The sequence below is a fragment of the Pseudonaja textilis genome, chromosome 7 (genome assembly GCF_049901715.1).
Source record: "Pseudonaja textilis isolate UNSWEBS1 chromosome 7, rPseTex1.2, whole genome shotgun sequence".
In the NCBI taxonomy this organism is placed as follows: domain Eukaryota; kingdom Metazoa; phylum Chordata; class Lepidosauria; order Squamata; family Elapidae; genus Pseudonaja; species Pseudonaja textilis.
In genome coordinates, this window is record NC_141996.1 from 17246363 (window position 1) to 17260452 (window position 14090).

At 35.4% G+C, this 14090-nt stretch overlaps 1 protein-coding gene across 1 annotated transcript in view; it reads right to left on the reverse strand.

Annotated features, from left to right (window-relative positions):
* The window catches only part of CWF19L2 (CWF19 like cell cycle control factor 2), an 84352-nt gene that overhangs the window by 47545 nt on the left and 22717 nt on the right, over nucleotides 1–14090 (reverse strand). The window contains exons 3-10 of the mRNA XM_026721017.2: nucleotides 12859–12960; nucleotides 10861–10977; nucleotides 7809–7928; nucleotides 6348–6432; nucleotides 5050–5165; nucleotides 3215–3885; nucleotides 1182–1278; nucleotides 414–503 (exon numbers count right to left, since the gene is read on the reverse strand). Of these exons, the coding sequence (XP_026576802.1) occupies nucleotides 414–503; nucleotides 1182–1278; nucleotides 3215–3885; nucleotides 5050–5165; nucleotides 6348–6432; nucleotides 7809–7928; nucleotides 10861–10977; nucleotides 12859–12960 (1398 nt within the window). The remainder of the gene's footprint in view (nucleotides 1–413; nucleotides 504–1181; nucleotides 1279–3214; nucleotides 3886–5049; nucleotides 5166–6347; nucleotides 6433–7808; nucleotides 7929–10860; nucleotides 10978–12858; nucleotides 12961–14090) is intronic.

Below are 14090 nucleotides of genomic sequence, written 5' to 3' on the forward strand. Positions count from 1 at the left end.
AAGTATAATCATATAATCATATATGTATTTGATTAATCATGTAACTATATTATTTTCAGTATGTATACAGAAATCAGAGAAAATTCTTGTATGTAGACTCTATACAAGTTTATGGCAAACTAAAGATATACATTCTGAAATACAAGAGGTAAGCAACTCTATGTTTATATTATTTAAAATTACCAAATATGCCATCATTTTAATACTGATACTGAACAATTTATTTTCACAGCTTGCCTTCATAGGCTAATATTTTACCACACACTATAAATTGTTTCGTACGTATTTTCTGCCAATGCTAGAAACTATATTTAACGGTGTCACAGCCTTAGATGCTGCACACCTGTCATTAAATCTTTTGTTTCCAAAGGCACTAATGCAAAATGAATGCAAGATAATGCAAGCCCTCTTACCTCATCAGTTTTTCTAGCTTTAGCTTGTGCTCTATTGTCCTTTAGCATGCGTGCCTTGTCAAGCTGAGACTGAAGTTTTGCAGCTAAATCCTTCAAACAGAACAAATATTGCACAATGTAATTTTTTTTAAACGTATGATGCGTTTGATGCTAAAATATTCTCTGAATAATTTTTCAAGCAAAATAAATGTTTGATGCTATGTAAACAGAAGTGTCATTATAACTACCCAAAGCTCTTGATTCCAGCTGCTCAATGTTTATCAGCAGTACATCAAACATTATGAAATCAAGGGTAAAGGTGCTTCTAAAGATACAGTATTTATAGAAAATTTTCTTAAACCTATTTAATTTTTTATTACTTTGGAGCTATAATATTTGAACAGTATTGAACAATTAGTCTAAAAATGTGGAGCGATGTGACTCGCATGGTTTGGACGCTGGGTTGACAGTCTGCAAGCTCGTAGTTCAAGACCCAAGTGCTGCTATGTGATGGGCTGAGCTCCAGTCATTTGCTCTAGGTCCTGCCCTTCTAGCAGTGCAAATGTGAGTAGATAAATAGGTATCACTTTGATGGGCTCAACAATGGGGACATGAAAGGCGCCCCCAACTGGGCGACCCTTGGGCAACAGTAATGTCACCAGCTAATCCTTTTAACCCAGAAGTGCCTTGATGCTTCCAACATGAATACAATGACGAGTCTTAAAGTGTGGTATTATAGTTATCTTAAAATATAAGACAAAAAAAAATCTAATAAAATCAGTCACATACCTTGTTTCCCATCAATTCTGCTTTTACAATCCTGGCTCCCAGTTTGTTCATTTCTTCATCACTGAGAATGAGAGGAGTCTCATCCTCTGAAACAGATCTGGTCAAATACAAACACAGGGCATTATTACACATGGAGAAAAGGAAAACATGACATTCACCGTCTCAGCTGGATAACTTAGGTGGGAGAAAGTGCCTTATGACAGTCCTGCAGGGAGGTCTATTCAGGAAATTCAGCTTAGGCCCTGAGTATTTTACATCAGGCCTTATCCCCTTTTAAATATATGTAAAAAAAAAAAACTTTAAAAATTTGTTGAGAACATTTGCTACGTTACTTGAAATCTTAAATTAGAGTCAGTTTTCCTAGTTTTAATGCTAATTTTAAAAGTTTACACGATCTCTGCCACAGCCTCAGGAAATATGCAATCATGCGAGATTTTGTTGCAGTACTCCATCTTCTTTATTCTGCAAACTATATTCCATTAATAAATTTGGGAAACTGTATTTTCTAGATGTCACTGAATGCAAATGCTATCCTTACCAGCTTGTGTAAACAAATGACAGATGAGGAAGTTGTAGCCTTGACATCTGAATGACAGGAATTATTTTTTACTTACATAACCTAGTCATTCATTAGTTTCTATACTGTATTTTTTAATAAGAAACAGTGCAGCATTCAAGATTAGCATGAAACCATAATAAAATCTAAAACTTAAAACCTACTAAACAAAATATATTTTACATATTACTAAGAAAATCAAGCCATCTTCTCTTAAAAAGACACTCTCATACTGCATGACACATATCTCATAGAAAGTAACTAGAGTTTATATTTGTTTAACAAAGTAAACTGTTTCCTTGCATTTAGTCATCCATAAATTATTATAGAATTATCCCAGGTGTTCTTTATTTTTGTAGCATTGTAAATCATTTGTAGTGGATATATACTGCATGTAGGATGAAGTATCTATACAAATTTCCAGTTCAGAGCCTATTACAAGTATTCCTCATTTAACAACAACAATTAGGAGCGACAACTCCATCGCTAAGCGATACAGTCATTAAATGAGACATCACTGATTCACAATGGATTTACAACCTCATTTCCACTGCAATTGTTAAAAAGAATACCCTTGATCATTAAAACAAGGCATTAGTCATTAACAAGGCACTGTCATTAAAACAAAGATGCAAGAAAACAAGCCAATTTTCTTAGAATTAAAAATTACGCTGGGCAGTAATTTCTCTGGCTTGACTTTAAGTAAAAAAAAGTAACATTTTTTGAACATTCAAGTTGCCCATGGTTGCCATTTTATGAGGATGCCCATGGTACGATTCCAAAATTCCAAGCATATCTTAATTATCTATCTGTCTGTCTGTCTATCATCTATCTATCTATCTATCTATCTATCTATCTATCTATCTATCTATCTATCTATCTATGCAAAATACCACACATGCATCATCACAAAATCTCCAGAACTGTAAAGCCTACAAACTTGAAATTTGGCAAATATGGCTTCTAGGTTCTCACTAAGAAAGGATTTTTCAAAATGACCATCAGAGCATTAGTATTTCCTATATTATTATTAACACACTCTGATGCTAAGGACTTCTACTTCTCCTCCCCAACTGAAAAGAAATCTCTTCCAAATGCAAAACACAAGCAGAGGAGAGGAGTTTTTTAGTTTCACAGCACCAAGCAGCTTTAGTACAGAACAGTTGAGTTAAGCCACACCCAGGCTCCTTGCTGTCTCCTTCTTGCTCACATATCAAATACTGTTTCACTTTCCAAACAGCCCATCACACACTGACATGATGCTAGCCAGATGAATACCATGGATGCTGGTAGGCAGAGGCAGAATTTTCCCCCCTTATTTTCCTCCCCAAAACCTAAGCCCAACCACATAGTTTCGTAGCAAAGCACGGATATCAAGTAGTATGTGTATATTTAGATAAATTTAAAATGTGACAATAAAGCAATCATGCAACTATAAAGCCATCCTCTCCTTCAAAACAAGAAGATATCTAAATACCTGGAGCATGATGGTTTATTGTCTACTAGCTCCTTTTCTTCCACTGCAGGTTCTGAGATCTGTTCTCCTTTCTCTTTTGGCTCTTCCTCCTTGCTGGTAACAGCCTTATTCATTTCGGGAGATTTTTCATTTGAAGTTACTTTTCCAATTTCATCCTTAGGTTGTGCTTTGCGCCATCTTGGGGTCACGTCAGCATCATAAACAGGTTTCCGGAAACCGGAGCTCATAAAATGAGGAGTCGATAATTGGGATGACATTCTCTGCTGTCTGCCTCCTTCATTACCATCATTGCTAGGTTTCAGAAATGCAGCTTTCACAGAGCTTGAGAAAGGCTTCTCATAATGATTTAATTGATGATGATCTTTTCTGGTTGTACCAGTCCAGTTTGCTGCTGTAAATTCTTTATTACTTGGCCTTGATTTTTTGGTTTCTGTCTGTTCGTTTCCTCTGTAATTTTTTGGTTCCTCAGAATATACTTTATCATACTTCTCTTTAAGTTGTTCTTTAAGTGAAAACCTTCCTAGGTTGTTTTCCTCCTGCTTCTCTTTATCATCCCTTGAAGTACGTTTGCTTTCTGAATATTTGCATTTTTGCCAGTCCCTTCTATCATTTTCTTTGTGGACTGCAGCTGTCTCAGCTTCTCTTAACTTGGACTGAAATAGCTCTAATGACTACAAGACAGAGGAAAAAGCACATATTATTTGTATAAAGAAAATACTATTAAGATAAACACATGAAAAAAAAAAAACCCTGTAATACTAACTTTGAAACGAACATCATTTGAAATCGCTGAGTTTCACAAATCTGGTGATAAACTTATGAAATATTTCATTTTTACCTAAATGTTCCCTCCAAGAAACTCAGGATTTCAATCAACTCTTTTTATGTGTCAAATTACTTAGTCCTTTGTAGATTTATTCTAGTGAGCCTCATAGTTGAACAGAGGAATTGGTTTACGCAATTTAAGAGCTGGCTCAATCGTTCAAGAAATTCTAGATGACATAAAATAAATAAATATCTTTTAAAAATCAAAGAGAAAAACCATAATAACAGCATTGAACACCATGTCATGGAAAATACCTACAACTATCAAATTAAATATCCAATCTTAGCTGCAGGAACATGTCAATTGTGCCAAAACTTAAAAAACAGGTAGAAATGAAGAGGCATATCTAACCTTACACTGCCTCAATGATTGGAAATAAAGCCAGATCTTCAAGGTATTTCAGAAGGCTAGAAAGGTAAGGCCCTGTAGGATCTCAGGAAGAAGAGTACAAGTAGCTCTTGAGTTACAACCACAACTGAGCCGGTTGCTGACAGAAATATTTGTTTTGCCCCATTTTACAATCTTTGTTGCCACAGTTGTTAAGTGAATCACTGCAGTTGTCAAGTTAGTAATGCGATTGTTAAGTGAATCTGGCATCCTCAATGACTTTGCTTGTCAGAAAGTCACAAAAGCTGATCACAGGACACTGCAACCATCATAAAAATGAACCAGTTGTGAAGCATCTGGATTTTGATCGTGTGACCATGGGGATGCTGCAATGGTCGTTAAGTGTGAAAAATGGTCATAAGTCACTAAAGGAATGGTCACTAAATGAACTGTTATAAGCTGAGAACTACCTGTATTAGGCATGCATAAAGTTCATTTTAAGGTCTTATTCTTTGTTATTTTGGTATTTGTGAGGCAACACTGACCATCCCAAATAATGAAGCACATTTTTATTCATCTATGTGTTATTTAAGACATTGTTTTATTAATACTTTATTGAGAAACGTCATTTTTTTCTATCCTGCACAAATATTTTCACTATTATCACCCCCTCAGCACTTACCCCATATCTTTCAGCTATAATTTCTTCCAAGTCTCGTTTTTCTCTCTCAGACTGCTCCTTCATTCTCTGGTAGGATTTCCTTAGCCAGCTTAACCCACCATCTTCTACTGTTGTTGCTACAGAATAATGACAGTAAATTACAGTATTTGCATTCTGAAATATAATACAATTAGCTAAATAATCTTAGTGCTAACTGCATATGGTATGTTTCCATTGCAACATGTTAATCCAGTCAGATTCTTAACAATAGTACATTTATCCCATTTGTGTTCATGTTCTTACATGCATTTGAAAACCAGTCTACCTAATAGTCTTTAAAAATTAGTCTACTCTTGAAGGTGACAGAGAGACAGTGGAAGCAATGGATTTGGTAACTTGTAACTAGCCACTTTTGTAGCATATTAAGTGGGTAACTACAGGGGGACAATATTATTGCGTTTTTAACTTGAATAACTAGGAACATATAATGGAAATGCATGAGAAAAAGAACTCAGCAAGGAAGGTAGTTGTAATAAAATAAAACTTAGGGTCCTTTCATGTTATAATGAATTTTTATTTAGACATCTAAACATATAAAGTTCAACTCTTGACACATGCAATTTCAGTATTTCTTTCTTTCGGCACTTTAACATTTAAGTAACTTGAGCTGTAAACATTGTGAAATTAGGCTTTTTCCATCCTGTATCACTATTTGCCATTCAGCAAACATCTCTACCATTTAGCACACCACAGAGTTTGCGTAATTTTATAAATACTATTGTACACATGAGGGCGGGTGCACACCCACACCCTTGTATTTGCTCTTTCCAGAGGAAGGGTTACATCAATAATATTCTGCCCGATAGTAGCCCTGGTGTACTTTATTTAAAATAGGATTCACAAAGTTCAGCCCCTGAATATTTTAAAGCTGCAATTTGTATAATGGAATGAAACGGCCAAATGAGATGATAACAATTCATCATGTCTGAGTACAATCTGCCTTTTTTTTTAATTAGTTCATGATGGATTCTGAACATTCTGAAGGTCAAGCTCTAAAGATTAGAAGAAAAAGAAATGAGTTAAAATATTCTGCGGTTATGAGGTACAATTTTAATGAAGGTAATCATGACCAACTAATATTAATTATATTTTATTTTAGCATCAACATAGCAATGAAGATGTGTGTGTGTGTGTGTGTGTGTGTGTGTGTGTGTGTGTGTGTGTGAGAGAGAGAGAGAGAGAGAGAGAGAGAGAGAGAGAGAGAGAGAGAGAGAGAGGGAGAAAGAGAGTGTCAGTCAAAATTTATAGAACAATATTACCTTTTACTGATGTTGCTATTTCTGTTGGTAAGCCTGTACCACCATCTTTCCAATATGGGTTCAGTTCTCTTTCTGCAAGCAGCAACTATTTGGCAATTCAAAAAAAAACCCAAAAGTTGCATAGTTAATAGTTTCATGAAAGTACCATTCCTGCCTCATCCAATTTACTTTACCTCTACAATCATACGAAGAACAATTGCGCTACAAGGTATGTCTAGTTTAACAAACAAACAAAAAACGGACTAGGGTGATATTATAAGTCTTCCAGAATTCGAGGAGCTGTCACAGACAAGAAGGAGTCAACCTATTCTCCTGTGGGCAAGACAAGTAATAGGTGGAAGATTAACAAAGAGAGATCCAGCCTAGAATTAAGGAGGAATTTCCCAACAGTGAGAACAATTAATCAGCGGAACAGAAGTTGTGGGTGCCCCATCACTGGAGGTTTTCAAGAAGATGCTGGGCAGCCATTTGTCTGGAATGGCATAGGTCTCCTGCTTGAACAGGGATTGCTCTCCAAAATTCCTTCCAATCCTATTGTTCTGTGTTATATTTTTTAACATAGTGCAGCGGTTAAAGTCACTGTGGCAGGCAAACTCTGCCCTTAGCCTGGAGTTCGATCCTGATGGGATTCAAGGTTAAGTCAGCCTTCCATCCTTCCGAGGTCAGTAAAATGAAGAGCCAGATTGTTGGAGGCAATAAGCAACTATTGTAAACCACCCAGAGACTGCTGTAAAGCACTATGGGGTGGTATACAAGTCTAAAATGCTACTGCTGTTGCTAATTTTGTACTCAAAGATTGAAAGTATCCCAAAACTTTAATTCGTTTCAGCTAATAAATAATCAACCGATTTTACATCAAAAATAGGGGAAAAAATTAGTTTGACAACAATGGCATAAGTTGATTATTAACAGAAAAGCATTATTTGTTATATATGTGTAGTCATAAGGCATTCCACCCATTAATATAATGAATAATTAAAATACAGTTAAAAGTAAGAAACCACAATTCAACACTGGGCTTGTAACCAGCAATAAAATAATTCAAGCTTTTTAGTTTAAAAACAAACAGGGAACCAATTATTACCTGCCAAAACAGTCAAATTAAAATTCAGCGAAGGCTCTTGCGTTTTGTTTGCAAAGTAATTTATTTAATGTTACTTTTATTTATATTTAAATCATTCTGTTTTTCTAATTCATATACATCACAAAAGCTATGGCTTCATTTGCTCCTAGGATTTTATTTTCATTTTTTGGCAAGAATCATCCAGACAAGCAGAATACTTATTACTGCTGGATGGAATGCCCTATGGCTACACATATATTATAAAGCGAGCATGGAAACCTGAATTGGCTCTCAGGAGAATTGAATCCACAAATTAATATCTGATAACTGAAGAAATTCACATTCTGGCTATTGGCTAGTTCCTTGTAATCTTTTAATCAATTAGTAACCAAACCTACCTGTTCATTTTCCTGTGCTTTCTGCTGCTTCAATATTTTTTCTTTCTGCTTTTCAGCCCTCAGTGATGCCGAAGACACTGTTTTCACAGACATAAAATCTAAGGTCATCCATTCATCCCTCTATGAAAAAAGAAACACATATTTTTTTTTCTTATTAAAAAAGATCCAAACTCAGCAACAGCTTACTTTTGAGATAAATGACAGAAAAGATGAAATTACAGGCTGTGGAATAAAGAAAGTTGACGGGTGTTTTGAAGACATTAAAAATAGAATAATTTCCATTTAACAATCTTACGGCAATTCATAAGCCTAGCCCATCCATCATTTTTTCTAATTCCATACATATGTTTTAAAGAATGCATTTTAAGTAATGACAATAGATCATGTGAGAATAGGAATATAATGCAAATGTATATGACCCTTCGGAAATTTTTTCCTCTGTTAAGAATCTCATATTTTGACAATTTTACAAGATGCTGGAACATTGGTGGTATGCAATGCACACAATTTCATTTATCTGCTTTATTCAACTGGGCATCATAAGTCAGGTGCATTATTTAGCTGCTCAAACTGTCCAAGTATCAGATGAACTGCTAAGATGAATTCAGTAAACGTACACATTTGTTTGTGGCCCAGTTTGGATATTCTGAATAGTATTTGCACATCAAGGGTTGAAAGGGTTTAAATTTGCACGTCAAGTTGAAAGGCTTTCAAGAAAAACAATTTGCCAGAACCATTGGAAATAAAAATATGAGAAAATATTCATGACCCAGAGGAAGAGAATAATTAAAAGATCTGCCCTCATTATTATAATTGATAATTCCCATTCTCAAAAGTATTAAAATAGTTGACAACCACAACCCACAATAAACATTAAAGCATTATAATATCAGCAATTCATGCAATGCTTTGAAATGAACTCAACCTATTTACACTTTTGGCCAAGCCATACAGGTACTCTTGCCTTCAGAAATCCTGCAAGGGCAGTCAAGCACAGCACTGATGAAAAATATTTCTTTTACAGGAAAAGAGTCAGCCTTAAATTTTCCCAAAAGCCCTGTAAATATGTTTTATGAACAGTACTTCTTAAAGGGATAAGCTAATAAAAAAATGGTTGGTAAGCATATTAATTTAGGCTTACAGCTGATTTTACTAATGTTTTAAGATGTGTTACTAACCCCAAGTCATTCCTGAAAAGAAGCCAGAAATAAAATATTGTTTTTAAAAATCCACCTCTACACTGAATTGCTGACGGCTTCCCCATATGCTTCTGCCACTGTGGAAGAAGAATCTCAAATGGTGGAATCCTCATTTTCAAAATACTTGCCTATTGTTCAATGTAAAATGTTTGCTCTTTGCCCTTTTCAAGTCTGAAAAGCATGTCTGCATAATGCTATCTTCATGCCCTCAGGAATTGCGGTTTTACTGCACTTTTCAAATTTAGCTCTTTTACTTACTCTAGGAAAACATTTACTAACAGATTCATTCTCTCTCTCTCTCTCTCTCTCTCTCTCTTTCTCATATTTTCAGTGCATATTGAAAAATTTTAAAAACTTCATTACACTTATTTTTATTCCTGTCAGCATAACAGTGGGATGGGGGAAATTATATCTATGCTCTTAAAATAAAAAAATCACTGTGATAAAATCAGAGAACATTATCTGTTTCATATTTCCTATATTCAGAAACCAACTAATTCATTCCAAATTTTGGTGAATCGCTTGCTTTTCTTCACATAGTAGGAGTTTTCTTCTCATTTCTAACCAGACACTATCACATATACTTTCCACAACTTTTTTCTTCGGCAGTTCAAGAAACAAAATATAAAACTGTATTAATTACAAGAAATGTAAGTAACCATCGGGCTACAACAACAATTGGGATTATGATTCAATCATAAAGAGCTATGACACGTGACCGCATTGCTTAGTGATGACTGTCCTAGCAGTCCTGATTGCCACTGTAACCCTAGCACTTCACAAAGAAAAATCAAGGATGGAATTTCCTGGTGTTTTCTGAAGCACTCTATTTTTTTCCTTCCTGAATATGCCAATGCCCAGAATACCATGAACCACTTTCTGGTTTTAAAAAATTAGAACTTATTTTATTTATTATTATTTTATTTATTTTTATTTGTCAATTGCTTACAAGATAATAGGTATAAGTAAAAACATAGTTATGAATACATGGATACATATAAGAACAAAAAATATATAAAAGAAACAATAGGACAGGGACGGTAGGCACGTTGGTGCACTTATGCACGCCCCCTACAGACTTCTTAGGAAAGGGGTGAGGTCAACAGTAGACAGTCTAAGGTTAAAGTTTTGGGGGTTTGGGGAAGAAACCACAGAGTCGGGTAGAGTATTCCAGACATTGACCACTCTGTTGCTGAACTTAGCACTTGATGGAAATCTACCAACTATCCTTATAGAACATTAGGATCTGCATTCTAGGCTTTAAAAATTATGTATCACTACTCCAGGGAAGTTTGAAACTCTCTGTCCCTGGACTGGTAGTTTTTGTTTGTAATCAATGTTGAACTTTCAACCGCAATTGTGGGGAAAGAAATCATAGAAATGATTGCCTGTCTCTTATTGTTTTGTTTATTTCAATCAATTTATATGATCATCACTTGAGCACAAGGGCAACTCTGGGAAGCTAACTTAATGTTAAAAACACAACTACAATCAATAGTAATAGACATAAATAGTGACAACCAAGAATGGCATAAATTGTTTACAGAGGATACCTCAGTCACACAGATCAAATTAACCTCTCAACCTCTGTATCCAGGAAAAGAGCCACATTTTTAAAGCTTTCCAAAATCTCAGAAGGGATGGAGCCAACTGAATCCTCTTGAGGCATTATCACACAAAAGTTGTAGGATAAATCTTAAAGTAGGATTAGCATCGTTTCTTAAAAAAATATTCCCTGTCCAAGGAAAAACAAGAATCCCTGGCCCTGCAACTAGTTTGACATTTCTCTACTGATTGCCGACTTCTTTCCTCAAATGTTAAACACAATTTCCATCTACAAAAAGGATGCTAACCTGAATTGATGTAGGGTTTTCCACAGTTTCTTCTGATTCTTCTTTCTTCTCCTTCCAAGCCTGCACAGTGCTAGAAGACTGTGCAACAGGCGCTTCCACCCATTCTTCTGAGGAACCCTAAGAACACATTTTCAAATAATCATATGTGTTTTAGAGGATTGTAGAGGCCTTTTAAGCTCAATGAAACAATATAAAAGTCATTTAAAAACCTATTTCCTTTTCTATATGACTAAGAGAGTTATCTTAGCTATTCAGAAAGAGAGAATAAAGGGACTATTATAAGATTATAATAGTTTTATTGGCGACTGCAGCTCTTTAAATGTATTTATAAGAGTTGGGCAATCAGATAAAAAGTAACTAAGTACAGCTGATATTTATTACAGTCACTTTTCCCCACTGAAAATAGGCCATCAATTTGTTCACTTGGGTACTATTATTAATAATACAGCGCTACATAAAAAGACGGGTTGTTAACTCTCAAAAGACTTTTCAAAGGAATTACGTTTGCAGCCTTCCTTGTTATAAATGACCACTTAAAATGCTAAAATAAAGCCAACACATTTTCACAGCTGGAAGTCACGCAATCAGCAGAACTAGTGGGAATGATGAGAAGAAGCAACAATATAGGCTATGCATAACAACACAATTAGAAGAAAAACCGAAGCAAAGTGCAGACAACAGTATTGTTAATGGTACTTCCTTCTAGTGAAATAATCGACCTTGATCATAAGCAGATCTATAGTTTAAGAAAAAGCATGCAGCCACCAGATATAAAACACTGCTTTGTAATCAAACCAGCTAATCCAATTGCGCCTCAGGGACTTGAAATCCGATATTATCTGAAGGTTACTATATTATAGAAGGCTGTGAGATTTTCTACCATTGAAGAATCTTAAGCTAAATTTGTAAAATTGTGCAGAGCATATCTAGTAATAATGTAGAATAGAGTCCAAATAACATTGCTGTCAAGTATTGCAAAGAACAGCATCAGTAGAAGCAATAACATGACAAACAAGTTCATATTTAACCTTTCAAGCAGGCCAACATTCTGTATACTGTGTCTAATGATGCATTATTACCCATACTGAATGCATATAGCACTATGAGAAAAGACCCAGCAGTTGAAATCTGGCTCTTTCTACAATGAGCTTTCTATTTCTTCCATGTTACATCAGAAGTATGCTTCAAAATGAATGTTCATTTCACTATCTGTTCAGCCCACTTTCTTAATATAGGTGGAATTTTCTTCCCCTGACCATCTATTTGCATCCTTATCATTTTTTAAAAAAAATAGCCTATTAAATTAAATTAAATTAAATTAAATTGCAGGATATTGATCAAACTGAGGCCTAAGTATATAATATATACATATATACATATACATACACACACACATATATATATAAAAGTGAAAAAGCACTCGTGCGTCATCACAAAATCTTCAGAACTGTAAAGCCTAAACTTGAAATTTGGCATGTATGTTCCTCTTGGCTTCTAGGTGCTCACTAAGAAAGGATTTTTCAAAATGACTATCAGAGCATTAGTATTTCCTATATTATTATTAACAAGTTCTAATGCTAAGGAGTTCTACTCCCACTCCCCACCTGAAAAGAAATCTCTTCCAAATGCAAAACACAAGCAGAGGAGAGGAGTTTCAGTTTCAGTTTCACAGTAGCAACCAGTTTTACTACAGAACAGTTGAGCTAAGCCACACCCAGGCTCTTTGCTGTCTCCTTCTTGCTCACACAGCAAATACTGTTTCAGTTTCCATATTTCAGTTTCCAAACAGCCCTCAACTCTCACACACTGACAGGACGCTAGCCAGATGAATACTGATGGATGCTGGTAGGCAGAGGCAGAATATTTCTCCCCTTATTTTCTTCCCCAAAAACTAAGCCCGATCCAAAGTTTTGTAGCAAAGCACTGGTATAGAGCTAGTCACTAATATAGATAACAAAAAGCTTTCTCTCAGCTGGCAACTTGGATTTTAAAACTTACAGAGCTAGTATCAGGTGAATCATCTGTTTTTTCTCTTTTAGTCTTTTTCTTCTTTTCCCTTTTATGTTTTTTTGAATGCTTCTTCTTTGTAACAGCATGTTCCTACAAAAAGCAACATTTGTATAATCTGACAAGCCACGTTAACTAAAATTAGGAAATTACACAGTGTTTTATCATTTTAAAATCACCACCTTGCTAAAAACATCCCAGGATACTTTGCTTAATGGTTTATTGTATTATATATCACACCCAAAGCTTCTTGATAGAAAGATACATTACTTAGCATGTGTTAGAAACATACATATAAAAGATGTATACTACAATAACAAAGTTGATTTTACAAAGCTACAATTATTATTATTGCTAACCTAGTGAAATTTTACTTGACTAAGCAACATGTCCCTTCTTCAGTTGGCATCACCGCTGTTGATTCAATGACCAAAAAGGTACAAACTCAAATTACTGTAAATATCTTTTCTGTATTAGTGATAATCTGATTTGACTGGGTATTGATTTACCCCATATTTTTATACTCCATCATGGTGTTATATCCTCCCAACACCAAGAAAGTACATAATAGGCTGATGCATCTGGACCAACTTTACTTTCCAAATACTCTTTATGGGTAACCACAAGTAGAGCGAAAAGTCTATAGAGATTCTCAGTCATCCAGGTCATGCTTGTCCCAAAGGTGCTTTTTCAGGAGGCAACTGGACTTTCTGTTTTTTTTCTTTTGGAGACGTATTGCTTCTCATTCCAGAAGCTTCTTCACCTCTGACAGGATAGTGGGGAATTGATTTATAATCCTTAAAGACAGCTTTGAAAAACTTTGAAAAAATTGCAGACTACAGGTAAGGAGCACTACTCAGATGACCCTGAGGACACAGATAAACCTCCAAGTGCCTCAATGACCCTCTAAAAGGATGCAAATGTCTGCAAAGAATATAAATCCTTCCATTCCCCACTATCCTGTCAGAGCTGAAGAAGCTCTGGATGAGAAGCTTGGATGAGAAGCAAAATGCCTTCAAAAGAAAAAAACAACAAAGTCCTCCTGAAAAAAGCACCTTTGGAACACAAGTAGAGTTCATTGCAATAGTCCAACTGGGTGGTAAAAAGGACAGTAACCAGGTTCTCTTGTCCCAGGTGGACCATATGAGGATGGGAATAGCCCCCCTGCTCCCCCAGCCATGATTTTTACCTGCTGACCCAGGATGAGCTGTAAGTCCAGAATG